The sequence below is a fragment of the Triturus cristatus genome, chromosome 12, assembly GCF_964204655.1.
Source record: "Triturus cristatus chromosome 12, aTriCri1.1, whole genome shotgun sequence".
Classification (NCBI taxonomy): Eukaryota; Metazoa; Chordata; class Amphibia; order Caudata; family Salamandridae; genus Triturus; species Triturus cristatus.
In genome coordinates, this window is record NC_140595.1 from 820247335 (window position 1) to 820260703 (window position 13369).

The 13369-nt window shown below is 46.7% G+C and overlaps 1 protein-coding gene across 2 annotated transcripts in view; it reads right to left on the minus strand.

Annotated features, from left to right (window-relative positions):
- Positions 1–13369, minus strand: part of LOC146782982 (phosphatidylinositol 4,5-bisphosphate 3-kinase catalytic subunit alpha isoform-like) — a 247975-nt gene that overhangs the window by 174312 nt on the left and 60294 nt on the right. For both annotated transcript variants that reach the window (XM_085639316.1, XM_085639315.1), the window contains exons 2-4: positions 8711–8974; positions 3068–3230; positions 2531–2740 (exon numbers count right to left, since the gene is read on the minus strand). In XM_085639316.1, coding sequence (XP_085495442.1) covers positions 2531–2740; positions 3068–3230; positions 8711–8899 — 562 coding nt within the window. In that variant the 5' untranslated portion in view covers positions 8900–8974. The remainder of the gene's footprint in view (positions 1–2530; positions 2741–3067; positions 3231–8710; positions 8975–13369) is intronic.

Sequence of the window (13369 nt, forward strand, 5' to 3'; positions counted from 1 at the left end):
GTGAAGGAGAAAGACAAGAGAATAAAAGCAGAAGGAAGAAGACAAAAGAAATAAACAAAAACGGCCAGAATGAGAGAGAAAAAAAGACATGACAGAAGGCAGAATAACAAAGCTCAAGAAAAAAAAGGAAAGGAACGAAAAAATAAGGAACATAATCTAAGGAAAGGAGAAAGAAGAAATGAAGGAGAAAAGATAGTACAACAAAGAAACTGATGAAAAAGGGAAAGTTGAAGAAGAAAGAGGTACAAAAAGTAACACTGCGCAAGAGAAAATAAGAAAGAAAACAGACTGAAGGAAAGTAAAAAGGAGAGCAACTAGAGTACAAGTCGAGAAGGAAAGAGGTAGAAGAAAAGTAGAGCAAGAATAAAAAAAACAAAGTGAAAGAAAAACAAAATAGGAGCACAAGGAGGTAAAAAAGGAAGAAGTGAAAGTGGGGAAGAAAAAAGAAAGTAAAGAAAGGCGAGAAATGGAAAATAGGAGAAAAGGAAAGAAATGTGAATGAAAGGCAACAGGAAAGTTAAAACAAAAGACAGGAAGAAAAACAAAGACAAATAAGAGAAGTTGAAAATGAAAGAAGAAGTGATGAAATGAGAGCAAGTGGGGAGATAAAAGAACAAAGTAGGGAGAGTGAACTGAAGCAAAAAAAAGTAAGAACTTACGAAACATAGAAATATGGACAGAAAAAAGGAGATCAAGAAACAAGCAGTGAAAGAAGGAAACAAAGAAGTAGTAAAAGTAAGAAAATGAAAGAAAAGAGAAACAAAAGAAACAAAGCAAGAATTTTTCTGGAGTGTGTGGACTACATGCATTTTCAGGCTCCTGGCAGCTGAGCCGTGCACTCTGTTTTAAAGGGCTGCCTAAGCATTTGGTACCTGCATATTGTCATATCAGCTGCCTGTTAAGTATTACATGCAAGCTACTCAGAAGTAGCCTCTGAGCTACTGGTAACTCGTGATTGACCTGTTGGAGACCCCTGTTCTAAACCATATTCACAGAATCACTGACCTTCCAATTGATCATTTAAAGATATGCAAGAATATATATTAAAACAAGCATTGGCATAGCCAATAGGTCTCGCCTTTGCGACCTTATAAGTGTTTAGTCATGCAACAGTTGCATAACTAAATACTTATAAGGTCCCAAAAGCGAGACCTATTGGCTATGCCAAGCGGCCGTGCCGCCGTGAAAGTGATCGCGATCAAACATCAAAGCGGCCGCGAAAGTGAAAGTAATGCGGTAAAGCGCGGCGCACGCGTGCCCGCGCACATGCACTGTAGCTCTAGGCTGGCCTGGTGGCACTTTTTGGAGCCCTCTCAATAAGTCTCGCCAGACCAGCGAATGCGGTGGGTCAGGCGAGACCTAAAATACTAGTAAGTAAGTGCAGGCTGCATCACAAAGAATGTGCTGGTCTGAGGGAAGGCCCACAAAATAGCACATTCGCAAAAAGGAGACGGACACTACTTTCTGGCAGAAACCTGATTGAGGCAGGCTTAAAATGTCACAACACACACTGGTGTGCCTGGGTGGCTGCAGCTAGGCTTGGCAGGGCCAGTCTCCAGCCTTTCCCAAGATACATATGTGCACCACAGAGCTCCTAATTGACTAATTGAAGTCTACAGGTTTCGGGGCCAAGCAAGGCCCCGCCTGGCCAGTTTCTTTTACTCAGGTGATCCTTATTCAGGGACTTGCTCGATGTCTCAGAGTGGAGGCCCCCACACAATACAGAGAAGAAAGGGCTCTGACCATGGGTCAAAATAATCTCAGATGAGCAGGGCAGTGGCAAGAATGAGCATGCTCAAGGTGAGAGGAGACTACTTTGCAGATGGTTCCAACTTGTATGCTCTCCCAATGAATGATATGCCCTACAGAATTGTCCGGAGGTTACCCGGAAGAACTCACATCTAGAGTCTCTTAACCCCATTCAAAACACCACTCGAATCATAGAGAGCATATTATTGGTGGCTTGTTGCGTCATGGTGGCACAACTAGCGTAACAGCTCCAAGATGTCTCTCTTCATCACATTTCATCCAGGGATGTGGAAGGTGAAGCGCTCCGAGCTGCTCATCCTGCAGTCCCGGGCACAGTGGATCAACTGGGTCGGCACAGTGTAGAGAAGCCGCCTTACGACATCAGCGAAGGCATTGTGCGAGGTTTCTGTGAATGCTGTGGGAGCTTTCTGTACTATTCAATGAATGACTCCTTTAGATGTGTACCCTTTGTAGCTATTTACCTACTTTGTATTTATCCCAGAAAGTGTATATTTTTGCATACACCAACAGAAGCCTTCTTCTTCAGTGCTCTCTCATCAGAGCTCAATCGCCCAGGTGGATGAACCACCTAGATCTCAACAGGGCATTATTTAGGCACGCCGGAGGGTTCCCTAAGCTAACAGAATAGTGTGATCAAGAATATTTACAGATGAGCTAGTGAGTTTTATGGCAGATGCATCTCTCAGGAAGCCAAAAAATGAATTAAAATCCAGCTTGCGGGCAGGTGGATTGCGCAGTGTCTGCCAAAGGCGGGACTCACCGTTATCCAGCTTGCTGTAGATATGCTTCGGAAGCTCTGGAGTGGACTCCACATTCGGTGGGTAAACGTAGAGTGCCTGGCTATGCGGCCCACTGGTCTCCCGTAGGTCCATGGCCTCTTTGCAGACGCTCAAGATGTTGCGACGGAAATCCTGCACTTCGGGGTCTTTCACCAGCTCAAACTCACAAATTGGCATACCGATGGCAAATCCTGGAAGGAGAGCAACAAATGGAAGGACTGAAGGGAAACTGTTTGTTGATTAAGTAGAAATGAGAGCAATGGGGACAATTAACAGATATAGCAAGCAGGGGAGGCCAGATGTCCCGGAAGGACGGACACAGGCAAGCAGAAGTACAGAAAACCAATCCAACCATGCGGAGGTACGAGAAAGCACAGTGGCAGTGGCAACAACCTGACACTGACCGAAAGACAGAACCCAGAAGGACATATGGCAGAGGGAGAGACACAGTCTGAAAGATGAACCACGTAAAAGAAGAAATAAACTATTCTTCAATCCCCTTCTTCCCCGGGACTCACCGATCTCCCTGTTGAGAATCTTCTCTTCGCGATTCCCCACGGGCTCGATCACTTTCAGGATAGGCTGGAAGAGTCTGAGGTCACACAGGCGCCTTGCTTCATCATAGAATTCCTCCCGTTCCGCTTCTTGCGTGACCCCCACAAAGATGTACGAAGAGTCGTCCTATCGAAGGAGAGAAAAAATATACCACTGCACCTTCCTGGCTGAATGCACAAGTGCGAAAGGCCAGACTGCCAAGCCCATAGCACAGTTAGATGATGACAAACTTCATGTGGACTCAGTCATCACAAGCGTGAGTGACCAAGAAACACAAAATAGCCTCTACAATTATGTGGACACCATTTTTATCCCCAGCTGATGCATGGGTCATGCAGAGGACTGTCAACAACTGCTGCATCTTTTTTGTACCGCTGCTGCATCTTTTTTGTACCGCTGCTGCATCTTTTCTGTACCGCTGCTGCATCTTTTTTGTACCGCTGCTGCATCTTTTTTGTACTGCTGCTGCATCTTTTTTGTACCGCTGCTGCATCTTTTTTGTACCGCTGCTGCATCTTTTTTGTACTGCTGCTGCATCTTTTTTGTACCGCTGCTGCATCTTTTTTGTACCGCTGCTGCATCTTTTTTGTACTGCTGCTGCATCTTTTTTGTACCGCTGCTGCATCTTTTCTGTACCGCTGCTGCATCTTTTTTGTACCGCTGCTGCATCTTTTTTGTACTGCTGCTGCATCTTTTTTGTACCGCTGCTGCATCTTTTTTGTACCGCTGCTGCATCTTTTTTGTACTGCTGCTGCATCTTTTTTGTACCGCTGCTGCATCTTTTCTGTACCGCTGCTGCATCTTTTTTGTACCGCTGCTGCATCTTTTTTGTACTGCTGCTGCATCTTTTTTGTACTGCTGCTGCATCTTTTTTGTACCACTGCTGCATCTTTTTTGGACCGCTGCTGCATCTTTTTTGTACCGCTGCTGCATCTTTTTTGTACTGCTGCTGCATCTTTTTTGCACAAAACTCTCATCTACATGGTACCTTTGCAAAGTGAGTAATGTTACTCAACGCTCATCTAGGACTATCTTGAGTCCAGAGAAATGGCAACTTGGTCCAGGGAAGACAGTAATAGGTCTGCCCGAGTAGAGGGGTTTGAATAACTCTGTTCGTCACACTAGTTTGAAACGATTTCTGGAAATCTTTAACCCCTTGCTGCCCGGCCATTCCGCTAAGGATGAGGCAGTGTCAGGATGTGGAATTCAGCTGCAAACAGTTTCATCCCTATGATGTCACACATGCTGTCACCGTTTGGCCTAGAATATGTTGTTTGTCACAAGAAAAAGGGTCCTTCTGTGTGGGGGTCGTGGGATTCTCACCAGGGGCCCTGCACATCCTTTGTCACACACATGCAGACCTGGTGGGTCTCAAGATTTATTTGTTTCCCAACTTTATCTATTTCAATATTGACGAGTTTCATAAAAACAGATGCTCTAGTATGTCTTAGGGTAATGTTAGTTCAGAAAAATAACATTCTCAAGATGGCTTCCCACTATCTGAGCATTGTTCAAGAATCACTTGAGATCACAAATCTATCTCTTGAGGGATGCCACCACCGAGGGAAGCCAACACCTGTTTCCACCACAGTTCTATCTGTTGAGGGATGCCAACACCGAGGGATGCCAACACTGGTTTCCACCACAGTTCTATCTGTTGAGGGATGCCACCACCAAGGGATGCCAACACCGGTTTCCACCACAGTTCTATCTGTTGAGGGATGCCAACACCGAGGGATGCCAACACCGGTTTCCACCACAGTTCTATCTGTTGAGGGATGCCAACACCGAGGGATGCCAACACCGGTTTCCACCACAGTTCTATCTGTTGAGGGATGCCACCACCGAGGGATGCCAACACCGGTTTCCACCACAGTTCTATCTGTTGAGGGATGCCAACACCGAGGGATGCCAACACCGGTTTCCACCACAGTTCTATCTGTTGAGGGATGCCAACACCGAGGGATGCCAACACCGGTTTCCACCACAGTTCTATCTGTTGAGGGATGCCAACACCGAGGGAGGCCAACACTGGTTTCCACCACAGTTGTATCTGTTGAGGGATGCCACCACAGAGGGATACCAACACGGGTTTCCACCACAGTTCTATCTCTTGAGGGATGCCAACACCGAGGGATGCCAACACCGGTTTCCACCACAGTTCTATCTGTTGAGAGATGCCAACATCGAGGGATGCCAACACCGGTTTCCACCACAGTTTTATCTGTTGAGGGAAGCCAACAACGGTTTCCACCACAGTTCTATCTGTTGAGAGATGCCAACATCGAGGGATGCCAACACCGGTTTCCACCACAGTTTTATCTGTTGAGGGAAGCCAACAACGGTTTCCACCACAGTTCTATCTGTTGAGAGATGCCAACACCGGGGGATGCCAACACCGGTTTCCACCACAGTTCTATCTGTTGAGGGAAGCCAACACCGGTTTCCACCACAGTTCTATCTGTTGAGGGAAGCCAACAACGGTTTCCACCACAGTTCTATCTGTTGAGAGATGCCAACACCGAGGGATGCCAACACCGGTTTCCACCACAGTTCTATCTGTTGAGGGAAGCCAACACCAGTTTCCACCACAGTTCTATCTGTTGAGGGATGTCAACACCAAGGGAAGCCAACACCAGTTTCCACCACAGTTCTATCTGTTGAGGGATGTCAACACCGAGGGATTCCAACACCGGTTTCCACCACAGTTCTATCTGTTGAGAGATGCCAACACCGGTTTCCACCACAGTTCTATCTGTTGAGGGAAGCTCCACCACAGTTCTATCTGTTGAGGGATGTCAACACCGAGGGATGCCAACACCGGTTTCCACCACAGTTCTATCTGTTGAGAGATGCCAACACCGAGGGATGCCAACACCTGTTTCCACCACAGTTCTATCTGTTGAGGGAAGCCAACACCGGTTTCCACAACCGTTCTATCTGTTGAGGGATGCCGACACCGAGGTATGCCAACACCGGTTTCCACCACAGTTCTATCTGTTGAGAGATGCCAACACCGAGGGATGGCAACACCTGTTTCCACCACAGTTCTATCTATTGAGGGAAGCCAACACTGGTTTCCACCACAGTTGTATCGGTTTACGGATGCCAACACTGGTTTCCACCACAGTTCTATCTGTTGAGGGAAACCAATACTGGTTTTCACCACCGTTGTATCTGTTTAGGGATGTCAACACCGGCTTCCACCACAGTTCTAACTGTCGAGGGATGTCAACACTGGTTTCCACCACACTTCTATCTGTCGAGGGATGCCAACACCAGTTTCCACCACAGTTCTATCTGTTGAGGGATGCCAACAACGGCTTCCACCACAGTTCTATCTGTTGAGGGATGCCAACACTGGCTTCCACCACAGTTCTATCTGTTGAGAGATGCCAACACCGAGGGATGCCAACACCTGTTTCCACCACAGTTCTATCTGTTGAGGGAAGCCAACACCGGTTTCCACAACCGTTCTATCTGTTGAGGGATGCCGACACCGAGGTATGCCAACACCGGTTTCCACAACCGTTCTATCTGTTGAGGGATGCCGACACCGAGGTATGCCAACACCAGTTTCCACCACAGTTCTATCTGTTGAGGGATGCCAACAACGGCTTCCACCACAGTTCTAACTGTCGAGGGATGGCAACACTGGTTTCCACCACAGTTGTATCTGTCAAGGAAAGCCAACACTTGTTTCCACCACAGTTCTAACTGGCGATGGATGTCAACACCGGTTTCCACCACAGTTTTACCTGTCGAGGGATGCCAACACTGCTTTCCACCACAGTTCGGAGTACAGATTTGCTTCCGACTGACAGCAGCTTGAAGAGTAGAGCCTACATGCTGGAAAGACTCAGATCATTCGGGTTAGAGCCCAAACAATATGGAGTCTCTTAAACCTTTAACCTTTTAGACAAAAAAAGTCAAGGAATTCCGTCTTCCTCTTTTCACAGTGGCCAGATGCTTGGGCAGTGCCCCTAGCTCCAGTCACCAAGCAGGAACATAGTGAATTTTGAGATCATGGACTTGTTCCTGCTTACATGAATATCTGATACACAAATGGCGATAGCATCGAACTCGCAGCTCCAAATATGGATATCCTGCACTCCAGCACCTTTCCATCTCTAGGCGGACTGTCACATCCTATTGCCTGTTTCTAAACCCTGAAGAATAATGCTCTTTCCACTAGAATGAATGGCAATGTTTGTGGATACCCTATGCACACTGAGATCTGCTCATCCCCTTCTCAACGTTCTTGCAAACCTGACCTTCGCATCAAGTCCTGATTACTGAGGTGGACCGACAGCAGATCAATTGTTGCCACCACTGTGATTTTGCAAGAGCATGCTTCCTCACCAAAGAATGATTCAAGACCCGGGCACCTAAAGAAAAAGCTCTGTCATCCCACTTGATGACAGAGTGGCACCTTGTTCCATTTGGACTCGCAGGTTGACAGACGTGTCTTGAAGCAGTAGACAGAAGGTGTCAAAATTAAACCCTATATACCTCTCTGTTGACTAAAAGTACTTACAAGTGTTTACAAGGAAGTATTTGGAAGCGGCACAGGCCACTCCTTACAAACCATACAGGAACCTGTCAGTAGAAATAAACTGATAAACAATCCTATGGATCATCAATTTCTGCATTTTTTTTAAATTGCAAAATGCAATAGTAAAGCAAATTGCACAAGCAATCGGAAAGACAGAGGCATGCGTGGGGGGTTCTTGGATTAAGAAAGATAATGGAGCCATATACTATGGACATGTGGTAAGTAAGAGGATTTGGAACACATGAAATAAAGAGGATGTGGTTCAAGGCCTTGGAGGCACTGGACTGCGAAGGGAATCGAGATTTAATAAACGGACAGCATAGCGTGGTTGGTTTTTGTGTACGTGCTGGCGGTACAGGCCAAGTGAACGGACCGATTGGCTATGGTGGAATTTAAAGCCTTGATCCCCACTGGAAGCAGAGGGGTGTTGCCCATGTAACTAGATCATGATGGCATGAAATATTGTTGGTCTGCTTGCAGAAACCGGGATTTTAATGAATGGACCCAGGTCTGGCTTAGACACCTTAGGCATATCAGCAGTTCTGGGTGAAGAGATTGTGGCTCATTCAATCCGACTGTGTGTGCTTGACAGGAGAACGCAAGCAGCAGACATACTGAGGAGTGAGTCCTCTCCAGAAAGGCTGCAAGCGTCGGCGTACCATCAGAGGAGGATCGTGATGGAGTCATGATGTGCAGCCTGCAGGGTCAACAGTAATCACTTGTGCTGCTTTGTGTGGGACAACCCGGGTTCCTTTGGTTGAGGCAGCTGGAGACAGATTCTGATTGGAAGGCTGACTTTATATTCATTGCAGAAGAAGAAAGCATAGCAGATACCTCCAACCCGCCCATGGACAAGGGACAAATACAGACCAATAGCACACAAGCCCCCTTACTCGAAGCAGCTACCTGAGAGGTTCATGACCACCTAACACCGTAATCCTGATTTTATCAACATGCAACTGGTGGGCGGGAACAGAGACCCTTCAGTCCACACAGCTGAGATTAATAACCTGGTGCAGATGGTCAGGAACATCAGCTTTTTAACTCTTACCTGCAGTAGGTGGAAAAGCGGGTACTTTCGGGCTTCCTTGAAGAGGTCATGTTTGATGCTCAGCAGTGTTGCTTCCCTCAGACACTCCAGCGTTACGATCATTCCATTCGGAAGGCAGCAGTCTACCATGATCCGTGGGGGCATAAGGTGGAGTCCCCATAATTCTCCCGATGAAGGCCGGGGTGGCATGATGGCAGCGGTTCAGTCGGCACAGAGCTGCTCTGTGGGTCCTAAGGACGCTGGCAGGTGAGGCTGTAGACATATCTGCATGGCAGAGGATAGAAAATCAGGAAAATATATAGTTTGGTGCATAGAGACAGCGGTGACAGATCTGTGCCTCCCTTAAGAATCACGGGGAGCTCTGCTGGAAGAGCGTAGAAGAGAAGGGTAACGTCAAGAATAGTTGAGGTGCCTTGTAACGGAGCCTGCAACATCAGTGTATCACAGACCTGAGTGATAGATCCACAAATAGAGCAAGTTTGATCTGTGAACTTCATCGGATGGCTCACTGCACAGTGGAATATAGTTTACAAAAAAAGTCTCTCGGACAAGGTATATAAAAAACACTTTACAATTCATCTGGTAACCTGAAGTTAGCTATCCCAAACCAAGGTAAACATAAAACACAGATGGCCAGAAAGAAAAAAACACAAATACTAGTAGAGGGCCAGGGGGCCAAAACTCACCATCATGGTCATCATTTAAGATCAATCACACTCCTTGGATGAATGGAGGAAAAGCAAGGAGGGGAGGAAAAGTAAGACAGGAAGAAAGATACTTCTGTAGAACACAGCACATGATTCATAGTCCAAACACTCTCCAAGCCCGACTTTGAGCGTGTGCCCAGTTGTAGACATGAAGCAAAGAGGGCAGACCAGCACAAAGAGGACCTTTGACAGCGGCAGCGAAAGAGTGCAATACTATCCACAACCCAGTCCCATAGCTCTGGTGGCCACACTGGGGAATGTTCAGCCTCTGAGGATCTCAAGCTTAATATTCCATCCCTTTGGCCTCAGCTACTGTGTTCTGCACTGGCCAAGGCCTCCTTGCCAAATACAAGGAGAGCTTGGCATACGACTGTTCCTATAGTTACAACCCGTAGAAACAAAACCATGAGCTCATTCTTATGAGCATGAGGCTGGCAAGAGAAGGTGCAAACCGATCTCGCGTCATCAGACAGGATACGTGAGCATGCATGCTCACTCTGCCTCCAAGAGGGCATGGAGGTTGCACATATGGATCAAGAGAAACGGACACACGTTAACAGTCCATGTAGTACATGTTGGTTCTGAGCGAGCAGCGAGTGGCTTGCAGAAACAGCACCATCAATGTCATCTTGAGTGGCTCAAATTTCAACCACTTTCTCTCCATCCAGGTTATGACTTGGTCCACAAAGTTTGTGGGTGAATCCAATGTAGTCTCACGATGCCTTAAAATTATTCAAGGGCCGCTACTATATAGTGCACAGAACCTAGACTTCCTAGACCGCTTACCACAGTTCCATCCCCTCGAAGGCCGTCTCCTCATGGGGGACCATAAAATCAGGCAGGTCTATCAAACATTAACGACCCATTCAAACACTACACCACACAAGACCAGAAGAGCGTGGCAGGACGACATACCTGACTTAACGGATGACGATTGGGCCGAGCCCATAGCTAGTCCCCGGGCACAGCGGTATTGCCTCATGCAATTGAAATATATACATCGGGTATACTATACAAGACTCGGTCTATGGAAGATGGGGGTTTTCCAATCTCGCCAATGCCTACACTGCGAAAGTGACGAGGGAACCTTCATACATACAGTGTGAAGCTGAACAGCTTTACACCCCTTCTGGCGTAAAGTCTCTATGTGTTTGGGTAGGGTGTTTGTCTGGGATCTCCCACATGACCCCAAACTGCTCCTGCTGCACAGCACAGATGGGATAGGGGAAAATCGGTACAAAAAGCACTTGCTCTTCCTGGCCCTCACTATCGCCAAACGGGATATCACTCAATTATGGAAGGGGGTCTCCCCCCGACGGTGGGGAAATGGAGGAAGGAACTTGACAGATGTATGGGCGCAGAGCTGGCGATATTCCAGGAACGTGGCTGCCCCCCGGAAACAAAGGAAAACATGGTCCCGATGGGCTGAATACCGGGGTATCGACCTCCCCCCCTATTTTCCCAGACTCCCTAATAGGTGTAGTTACCGGCACTCCCCTGAATGTTCCGGGCCGCACACTACGTACCATTACTGCATATTTGAGTACCCACCTTCACTTCCTTAAATGTATTTGTTTTGGAACTGTCTGCACAAAGTTCTTGTTGTTTTATATGTCAATTGCAGTTAATAATGTATACCAACTCTGCACATCTGGACTATCTTGGAGCTAATGTATGTATGTAAGGCTATGGCCCAGCTGGTATCACGAAAATTCTATAAAATGTGTTATTAAAAAAAAAAATATTCAAGGGCCAAAAGAAAACAGATGGTTTACTGCAAGTCAAACATGTAAATACATTTTTTACTCAATTATAAACACTACTTTTGAGCACAAGGTGCGAGTGTAATAATGCCTTTATTAACTCTTGAGTGAATTAACGAGGAAATAAATAACCCTTTCGGGCTCATAATGATTTTGCAAAGGTTTGAAACTAAAGAAACAATTTGATACCGAACCAGGGGGAAAAAGGCAGCTAATCCAGCTTAGAAATTAGACCCCCTAACCTGCAGCCCACCGGGAATAGGCAGAAGTGGCACAATGGCTAGTCCAACTCTGCACTGTCCAGCTCTTTTCAGTTTTTTAACTAGAATTCCTCTCCACTAAGGAGTGCATCCATACTTCCTGGCATGAAGTACATGTTGTTTCAGGCCAGCAAGGGTGGCCTTCAAGTGAGGAGCAGGGGTGCCCTTAAATAAAGTACAAACACAAGGAGATGATGGACGGAGCGCTGAAACTTTTCAGACACTCACCCCCAGTCACAGATCTGGGTTGAATCCATCCTCCTTCTTTAGCTAACTTCGCTACCCCAGTTCAGCCACAGCTATATGCAAATCATTCTTGACCCTGTGCCTTCCCTGGACCGGAAACAAGCATCCTGGGACTGGTTTCGGGCTAACAGCCCTCATCAGCCAGGCTAGTTTGAATCCAGTGGCATCTTCTTGAAGTGAGCTAAAGAAGGTTGATGGATTTAACCCAGATCTGTGAATGGGGGCGAGTGTCTGAAAAGTTTCAGCGCTCCGTCCATCATCTCCTTGTGTTTGCCCTAAGTTGGCAGGGTATGCCCAGACGTGGGTCTCTTGCTCACTTTGCCACTGGATTCAAGCTACCCTGGCTGATGAGGGCTGTTAGCTTGAAACCAGTCCCAGGATGCTTGTTTCCGGTCCAGGGAAGACATGGCTTGGCAGTTTGAGCCAGACTGTTTCCATGAGGCACAGTGTCAAGATTGATTTGCCTATAGCTGTGTCTGAACTGGGGTGGCGAAGTGAGCTAAAGAACGATGATGGATTCAACCCAGATCTGTGACTGGGAGCGAGTGTCTGAAAAGTTTCAGCGCTCCGTCCATCATCTCCTTGTGTTTGCTTAAATAAGGTACCTCACTTTCTTCAACTCCATGAATATTTTCTAGATATCACTCCCGGTTGAGCCTTCCTATTTGTCGCTTCAATTACTTTCTTAAAAATCCAACTAAAAGCACCCAGTACTGTGGAGTCTTCATCAAGTGCATGTTAAATGATCATGGAGCAGGGAAAGAAACAAAATAATGGGATATTGTCCCAACTAAAGGAAACCCGGACATGGGTAAGAGATATCCAGATGACTGGTAGCCGCTGGTAGCTAGGAGACATAAATTGCCAATCCCGCATTAGAAACAGGGAAGGGGTGACATGCTTCCAAAAAAACTGAACCCAGATTAGAAGCCTGTCATACGCCTCTTCTAATACACATTAAAGTTCAATATTTGGACACAACAGCTGGCTCCTTCTCATCTGGTCATTTTCGCCGACAACGTGCAATAATGTAGGCTGACAAGGAAACTGGTGCCTTGATTTTACGTAATACTCTAAACTCCTCTATTACAAATGGGCCACAGGGAGTTACCTGGGTGTGGCAGAGCGAGATGGTCAGAAACTCCGGATGTCTTTGAATGGCTGCATGAACCGCATACCTCCCTAGTTGAGGGAGTTTAAGCGATTGTGCAGTTTTTGGAGTATGCCCACACTACTCCTCGCAAATCAGAAGATCTATGAAGGACAGTGTGATATGCACGAAGAGCATGCTGGCGTGTATTCTAAACCTGCTCTAAGGTGAGGTCATTTGCAGACATAGTGAAGGAGGAATTATGCCAACACTGGGTATGAACATGCCAGATTCACCATTTCCCTGTCCTTTCAATTGCATATCAGCAACCAACATGCAGCAAACATACGGCGTCTAGAGACAAAAAACCACAAACATGTAGGGATAACCCAAGGGTACTTGCAAACATTTACACAGGTGGCTGAATTGTACAACGTGAAACCAGAAAACCGGGGCCCAATTCCGACTTCCCAACTTGACCAAATAGTGTGAGCCTAGGCAATCGGTTTTTTAGGTCTCACCTGATCCAGAGCATGCGCGGGTCTGGCCGAGACATTTAGTGTACGGGTTTTACAAAGTGCTGCCTGTGACCT